This window comes from Terrapene carolina, unplaced genomic scaffold (genome assembly GCF_002925995.2).
Source record: "Terrapene carolina triunguis isolate 2854851 unplaced genomic scaffold, T_m_triunguis-2.0 Scaffold258, whole genome shotgun sequence".
NCBI classification, from domain to species: Eukaryota; Metazoa; Chordata; order Testudines; family Emydidae; genus Terrapene; species Terrapene triunguis.
The window spans coordinates 1,657,500-1,665,822 of NW_020664609.1; the positions used below are offsets into that span (position 1 = coordinate 1,657,500).

General features: G+C 55.0%; 1 protein-coding gene across 1 annotated transcript in view; it reads left to right on the forward strand.

Moving 5' to 3' along the window:
- Positions 1–2,968: 2,968 nt before the first annotated feature.
- LOC113407734 overlaps positions 2,969–8,323 on the forward strand; it is a gene marked incomplete at its 3' end in the record, with an annotated part of 14,318 nt that continues 8,963 nt past the window's right edge. Inside the window, exon 1 of the mRNA XM_026657650.1 lies at positions 2,969–3,157. Coding sequence (XP_026513435.1) covers positions 3,097–3,157 — 61 coding nt within the window. The remainder of the gene's footprint in view (positions 3,158–8,323) is intronic.

Below are 8,323 nucleotides of genomic sequence, written 5' to 3' on the forward strand. Positions count from 1 at the left end.
GCAACGAGACAGGAGGCCCTCACTCCCAGTCCTGGTGTAACTCCAGTGGTGCAGAGGTTTGGCCTGGGGCTTGCAGGGCTGGGTGTGTGCGCAGAGAAGGACGTTGATGATGATCACAGAGGGTCTGGGCCAACCTCACATTCTCACTGTCTGGTTTGGCTTTTTTAATGCATTACATCCAGCACCAGCTCCTGTCGGTGCCTGGCTGGACCTTTGTCGTCTGTGCTCATTACATTAAAGGTGACCTGACAAGGGGGAAATAGGCCTAATTCATAAAGTGCTTGGAGATCCCCGCATGACAGACAAGTCACTGAGCTCCATAAAGGCACCGCTGGATGTTCTCAGGCCTGCGTTCAGCAGGAGCTCAGAGTAGATGAGATAGTGGTGTCAGGGGTGCTGGGCATGGGCGGTGAGTGAACAGCTGGCCTGGCCTCAGCCCCACCCCTTCCAGCCAAGGCCCAACACCTTCCATGCCACCCGGAGCGCAGTCCCAGTTGTGGCTACTGGCTTCTGTCCTGCACCCCCAGGTCCCCCCCTGCATTATGGCCGCTGGCACCTGCCCAAGGCTAGTGCCTGCCCCCCAGTGCGGGATAGCCGCGTGGCCCAGCTCCCCCCCAGTGCAGGATAGCCGCGTGGCCCAGCTCCCCCCCGAACTCGTCCTGCCAGGCAACCCCAGCCAGCTTCCCCCTGGCCCTCTCCAGCCACGCTGTAGCCCCGGCCCCCCAGCCTTCTTGGAATGGAGCCACATGGCTGCCTGGCTTCTCTGGCAGAGCCGGGGCTGCACAGCTGCCCCAGGGGGCAGAGTGGGGCCGAGTGGCTGCTCCGGGGGCCAGAGTGGGGCTGGGGGAGGATATGGGACTGCCCAGCTGCTCTGGGGACGGGCGGTGGGGGGGAGATGGGGCTGCTCGGCGCTCTGGGGACCGGGAAGGTGGGGCTGCCCAGCTGCCCTGAGGGCTGGGTTGGGGGGAAGATGGGGTTGCCCAGCGCTCTGGGGGCTGGGAGGAGGGGAGATGGAGCTGCCTGGGGCTCTGGGGGCCGGAGTGGGGCTGGGAGGGAGATGGGGTTGCCCAGCGCTCTGGGGGCTGGGAGGCGGGAAGATGGGGCTGCCCAGGTGCTCTGGGGGCTGGGGGGGGGGAGATGGGGCTGCCTGGGGCTCTGAGGGGCGAGGTGGGGAGATGGGGTTGCCCAGCACTCTGGGGACCAGGGGGGAGAAGATGCGGCTGCCCAGGGCTCTGGGAGGGATACGCTTGCCTTGGGCAGGGGGAAGGGGGGATCCAGCAGCCAAATGGAGGGGACTGGGGGTGCAGGGCAGAGGCCAGTGGCCACAATGGGGGCTGGCCTCTGGAGTCCGGTGGGCATGGAAGGGGCGGGGCCTTGGGCAGAAGGGGCGGGTCTGGGGCTTGCCTCCTCAACCCAAGCCTTCACCCACCGCCCATGGTGGGACTCCTGTCTCCACTTCTCTGCTTCAGTCCCTTTACTCCTAAAGGAATTTAAAATTGGTGATGCCTCCACTTGGCTGGGCCCCTGTATACACACAATGGCGCACACTCCAGGAATAAACCTATTCTAACAATCATCTGTGGCACTGGTCTAACTCAATTATAAATAATATACATCCAATGTACTTAAATTAGATTTAACACACCTTTACTTAATTTAAAGAAACGGAATAACAGACTAAGATTAAATGTCACTACTAATTTAAATGCACAGGGGGCAGTTGAATAAAATCAATTCACAAATACAGGATACAGTAATAATTGAAATGTATAACTGGCATTTACACTGCCACCATTTACCCCACCCCGGAGCGCACACTCCTCTGGATTTCAGAGTCCTCGACACTTGCATGGGAGCGCTTGGAGATCTGCAGCTGGAGTCAGCACTCTGCAGGTTCTGTGTATCTGTCCAGCCAAGGCAGCAAGCTGCACACCCCTCTGCCAACGGGAGTTGGCCCTACCAAACGTCAGCAGCTCTGGGTCCCGGTTTGATGGGATGATCGCTCTGCCTCTCCTCAGACTCAGTCTCTCTGCTGTGCCCCTTCTCTTGCCAGCACTTTCCCAAAGCAGAATGGGGGTTACTCACCGTTCCTCCCCTGCAGGCTCCAAGCACAGCAACCCAGTCTCTGCTCGGACTCCAGTGAAGCCACCAACAGCCTTTGAGGCTCCCTGCAGCTCAAAGCCCCGGCAGGCTCCAGCAGCTTCCTAGCAGCAGCTGGCCTGACCAGATGAGAAGTGTAAAAAATTGGGACGGGTGGGGGGTAATAGGTGCCTATATTAGACAAAGCCCCAAATATCGGGACTGTCCCTATATAATCAGGATATCTTGTCACCCTAGCACAGGGGTTCTCAAAGTGGGGGTTGGGACTCCTCAGGGGGTCACGAGGTTATTACATGGGGGGTCGTGAGCTGTCAGCCTCCACCTCAAACCCCGCTTTGCCTCCAGTATTTATAATAGTGTTAAATATACAAAAAAGTGTTTTTAATTTATAAAGGGGTGGCACACAGCGGCTTGCTATGTGAAAGGGGTCACCAGTACAAAAGTTTGAGAACCCCTGCCCTAGCAGCAGCACCTGGTATAGACAGCGCTCCACCCCAGCAGCCTGCCTCCAGTCCCCAACGCAGAGCCCACTGCCCCCCCCCCGCAGTCCTCCCCCGGGGCATCATGGGAGTTGTAGTCTCTAGGGCTAGATTGCAGCAGAGGATCTCCCTAACTGGGAAACTCCCAATAAACGCCAGAGGCCCCTCTAGCAAAGCGGTGTGTGGGTGGGGGCTACATTAGTTAATTGCCTTTCTGGTCATTACAGCCCCAGGGCCAAGTTCTCCGCTGCGCCAACCCCCTCAGACTTTCGCTTCCCCTTCGCCCCCGGCTGCCTGGCCGGTTCTGCCCAGCGACCGGTGATGGAGGCGGGTCTGTGCGTCGCTATTGGCGGGATGTTCCCCTCTCAGCCAATCGCTGCAGCGCAGAGGTTCCCACGGTGAGTAGCGGGGACTTGGGAGCTGGCAGCGCGCAGCGAAGTTCCCGGGGCCTGGCCGGGCTGTGACCGGCCGAGAGCGGGTCCATGGGCCGAGTCCTGCCGCGCTGAGGGGGGCGGCGATGGCCCTGGCGCTGCGCCTGCTGCTGCTGGGGGCTGCAGCCCTGCAGGGGGGGCACTCCCGTGAGTATCGGGGATGTGGGCAGCCGGGCCGGTGCCGGGAGGGGCAGGGCTGCCCAGAGGATTCAGGGGGCCCCGCCGCAGAATTGCCGCCGAAGACCTGGAGCGGAAGAAGCTCCGGGGTCCCGGGCACCACGAGAGTTTTCCGGGGCCCCTGGAGCGTGTGAAGTACCCTGCTCCAGGGGCCCTGAAAAACTCTCCTGGGGGCCCCTGCAGGGCCTGGGGCAAATTGCCCCACTTGCCCCCCTGGGCGGCCCTGGGGATGGGGGAGCTGGGTGTCAGGGGGCAGCCTGGCTGGGGGGGTGCGGGGAGGCGGGAGCTGGGTGTCGGGGGGTGGCCGGGCTAGGGAGGGGGAGGGGGGGGGGGGCTGGGGGGTGGGGGGCGGGGGGGGGGGGGGGGGGGGGGGAGCGGGGTGTCGGGGGGGTAGTTCTGGGCTCTGTGTTCAGAGGTGTTGGGATAACCACCCCGCGCTCCCCCCCAGCACTGACCGGTCACTGACATCGAACAGTGACGTTGTTATAGTGATTGGGGGGGTCCAGGCCCCCTTGTGCCAGGTGCTGCCAGGGGCGCTGCTGGGACAATGTGTGTAGTGGGGGGTGTGTGCTGAGAGCCATTGACCCGAACTGTAACCCCTTCATCTAATGCCAACCACTCCCAGCCAGGGGGTGCGGCACACGCTGACAAGCCCGTCACAGCCCCGTGAGGTGCTCCGGCTGTGGGGAAATCCCTGGTTCCAGGTTAGGGTGACTAGATGTCCTGATTTTATAGGGATAGTCCTGATATTTGGGGCTTTTTCTTATATAGGCTCCTATTACCCCCCACCCCGTCCCGATTTTTCACACTTGCTATCTGGTCACCCTATTCCAAGCGCTGCCTAGGCTGTTTCATTCCCAGCGTCTCAGGGCAGTGCGGGGCTTTCAGACAGGATTTCTGTTTTGCTGATGGTTAGTGAGAGGGAGTAAATCACCCTCCCAGATAGACCAGGGTTAAATGAAGGGAAAAGACTTCTTGGAACACTCTGACCTTTAATGGCTCCCAGAAAGTTCTTCATGCTGGGTTTAACCTCAGTGCCTGGAACTCCTGAGTGTGGCTTGTCCTTAGCTACATACAGCTAGGCTCTGTCAGCACCAGTCCAGTGACCCCATGGTCAGTGCTGGGACATGTCTGTAATCAGGGCCGCCGAGAGCAGGTTCGGGCCCCGGTGAAATTTTTTTTTTCTGGCCTCCCAGCAAGGGCGTACCAGCTAAACAGGGCCTACGAGAGGGGGGGTAAGCCAGGCCCCCTTCTGGACTCCGGTAATTTGTACCGGCTTCCCCACCTCTCGTCGGCCCTGTTGGTAATGGAGGCAAGTCTAATTAGAGGTGTCAGTTTAGGGAGGGGATGTGTCCGGTCTCTGACTGTGCATCCAGGGCAAGGGGAGAGGTTAGAGCCCAAGGATCTTTGCATTAATCTCAGTTTGGGTGCGAGCTCCCGTTGCAGAGCACAGAACAGCTGCTGTGTTTGTGCTGTTGGGATCTCCTGTGACTGCCGGATAAAGAGCTTTAGGCGCCAGTAAGGTGGCGAGGGGCAGGCACAGGCACATCCTGCTTTTCCTAGCATGGACTTGAATCTTCCATGGCCCCAATCTTGGCCCAGAGTTCGCCATGTGGCAGCAGCTCAGACGCCAGGGAGCTCAGCAGCCCTTATCCAGCTGCTTGAAGCTGCGGGTTGGCCTTGGGGGTTTGTTTGAAGTGGTCTCAGGCACATTGTTGCCCTCGTGTCACCTAAGTAGCAGGCTTGGTTTGATGTAAACAGGGTTAGGCCCAGTGCAGCCTGGCCCTGCGGGGTTGAGTCAGAGGCCAGGAACGAAAGCAGGGAAGTGAGGGGGTGTATGTGTCAGGTTATCCCTGCAGCAACGAGACAGGAGGCCCTCATCTCGGGTTCACTCCCAGTCCCGGTGTAACTCCAGTGGTGCAGAGCTTTGGCCTGGGACCTACAGGAATGTGAGTGCGTGGGCAGAGAAGGATGTTGATGATGATCAGAGAAGGTCTGAGCCAAGCTCACATTCTCACTGTCTGGTTTGGCTTTTTTAATGCGTTACATCCAGCACCAGCTCCCATCGGTGCCTGGCTGGGCCTTTGTTGAAAGAAAAATCCTCTGTGCTCATTAAATTAAAGGTGACCTGACAAGGGGGAAATAGGGTGTCCATTTCTGTTGCTTCCTAAGGGATAGCAAAGACCCAAAAGGGTTTTTTCCCCTCCTTGTTTTATTTTGTCTCGTTTGCCTGTTTTGCTGGAGGTCTCCTTGGAGTACCGGAGACTCGCAGTGGGAATTCTCAGTCCTCAAATGAAGGGCCACGGGGTATTGAGTCTTTACCGAGGACAGCTTTTTTTCCTTCTGCTCAACAGGTGCTTGGTTTAAATAGGGCTTTGCTACACACAAATTTGCTCCAGTTTAATTAAACCGGTTTAGTTAAATGAGTGCAAACCCCTTTGTGGACCCTTTTATTTCGGCATAACTGTGGCCTTTTTTCAGTTTAGGTTAAACTGATTTCCCAGCAACTTAACCTGAACTGAAAAAAGCTTCTCTTACATCGGAATATGAGTGTCCACGTGGGGCTTTGTACAGTTTAAATGAATCACTTATGTTTAGTTATACTGGTGCAACTCTCCATGTGGACAAGGCCTAACCGACTTAAGGTAAACAGAAAAAAGCCATTCTTAAACTGGAAAAGGAGTGTCCACAGAGCCTCTTGTACTGGTTTAACTAAACCAGTTTAACACTCACCTTAATTTAAACTGGTGTGAATTTGTGTGTAGAGAAGGCCAAGGTATTAACAATGAAGTTTAAACAGGTGGAATAAACTTTTGAGGGCTGGTTTACATGCAGTGTTTGTGCCACATTTACACAATTTGAAACCATCATAGCTAAGGGCTTGTCTACATTGGCAATTCACAGCGCAGTAACTTGCTGGCTCAGGGGTGTGAAAAATCACCCCCCTGAGCGCAGCAAGTTTCAGTGCTGTAAAGCGCTAGTGTAGACTGGCTCCCAGCCCTCGGAGCTATTCCCCTTGTCGACCTGGTTTACCAGGAGCGCTGGGAGAGCTCTCTCCCCAGTGCTCGCGGGTGACCACGCTGTCAGGTCAAAGCACTGCCGTGGGAGCGCTCCTGTGGCAGCACTTTGAACTGTCTAGTGTAGACTTAGCCTAAATCACCACTTAGGCTATGTCTCTACACTGCTCATCTGACAGCTGTAAGGCACTCAGTGTAGCCCCTCTTTGTCGGCAGGAGAGAGCTCTCCCGCTGACAAAATAAAACCACCCCCAACGAGGGGTGATAGTTGTGTCGACTAAGCGCTGTCCACACCAGCACTTTTCATTGGTAACACTTTTGTTGGTCGGGGTGTTTTTTTCACACCCCTGTGTGTCAAAAATTTTACCAACTAAAGTGCAGTGCAGACATAGCCTTAGTGTGGACACAGTTATACTCGAGGCTTAAATTGCCATTGAGTATTTCCTGGAGTCCCCCACAGTTCCCCTCTCTGTCCCCCCATTCAACAGCATCAGGCTGGAGTCGAGGTCTGAAAATATTTACCTGTGCTCCGCTTTGGACAGCTCCGGCTGAATTTAAGCCCTGGTTACACTGGTACAGATTGTTCCCCTGCATTTACAGCAATAAGCTATACTGGTGTAAAGCACGGCTGTACCGATAGAACTGCACTCGCACTAGGGGGTGTATTTAACTATTTTGGTAAAAAGAAACAAACAAGAAAACGTAAATAGTTAAAAGCAGAACAAAAACTGGATAGAGGTGGCATCAGCATAGGGTTTCCAATCTTCCAGGATTGTCCTGGAGTCTCCAGGAATTAAAGATTATGTCATGTGATGAAACATCCAGGAATATGTCCAACCAAAATTGGCAATTACAATGAGTGTAATTGGTTCGGAGCAGGGACTGTCACTTGCTCTGTCTTTACAATACCCAGTACAGTGGAGCCCCAGCATGATTAAAGCTAGAATGTGCTACCACAACATGAAATAATAATTCCTTCCCCTCTCGTTTTCTCGGGTTACACGTCCGCCCCTCAAGTTCTCCAACTGGCCATAGAGTCTTTCACGAAAAACAGGGCCAACAGGACGGGGCTTTCTAGTGGGAAGAGCAAGCCAATTTAAAAAGTAAAGCTCTCTGCCCTGCTGTCGTCATCATCGTTATTTATTATTGTTTTATGGCAGCACCAGGCACCTCAGTCATGGTCTTGGACCCCCCTGTGCCAGGTGCTGTACAGATACAAAACAAAATATGGTCCCATCTGAGTATAAGACAGGAAACAACAGATGGATATAGACAGATGGGGGATCATAAGTAGACAGCACTGGCCAGCGTGACAGGCTGTGGTCTCAGAGCACCAAAGGCCTAACGGTTATCTAAGTTTTTAGGCACCCTGGCAAAGGAGGGCATTGAGGAGGGTTTTGGAGGATGAGGTAGTTTCACAGACATTTACCAGGAGCTCCTCCCAGGCATGAGGGGCAGCATGGGACAAAAAGGGGTCTTTTGAATATGTAAAAAGTGGGTGATGGAGGCTGGAATCATGTGCAGATCAGAGGTGGGAGTCGACATTTTGGTAGCAAATGAGAGATGACAGGTCAGCTGGGGTTAGGCTGTGAAGGGCCTCACAGCTGAAATCAGGCAGTTTATATTTGATGCATTGGAGGAGGAGGAGCCAATGGAGGGAGGCAAAGAGAGAGGTGGCATGGTCCGATCAACGGGATAGGAAATGATCTTTTCAGCATCTTCTGAATGGATCTAAGCGGGATGAGCCTGCATTTGTCAAGGCCAGAGAAAAGGATGTTGCAGCAGTCGAGACACGAGATGCTGAGAGCCTGGAGCAGAGTTTTGCTGTGGGGCTGGACAGGAAAGGCCACATCTTAGAGAGGTTCTGCAGAAAGAGTCAGCAAGATTTAGACATAACCTGGATGTGATGACCTAGAGAGAGGTCCGAGTCAAAGATGACGCCCAGGTTACGGACCTGAGTGACAGGATGGTGGCGTTATCCACAGTGACTGACAAAGGAGGTAGCAGGGAAGTCTTGGGGGGAAGATTGGGAACAAGTCAGTAGGTGCATTGCCAGCAGATCGAGGAACGTGATCGTTCCCCTTTTATTCAACATTGGTGAGGCCTCATCTGGAATACT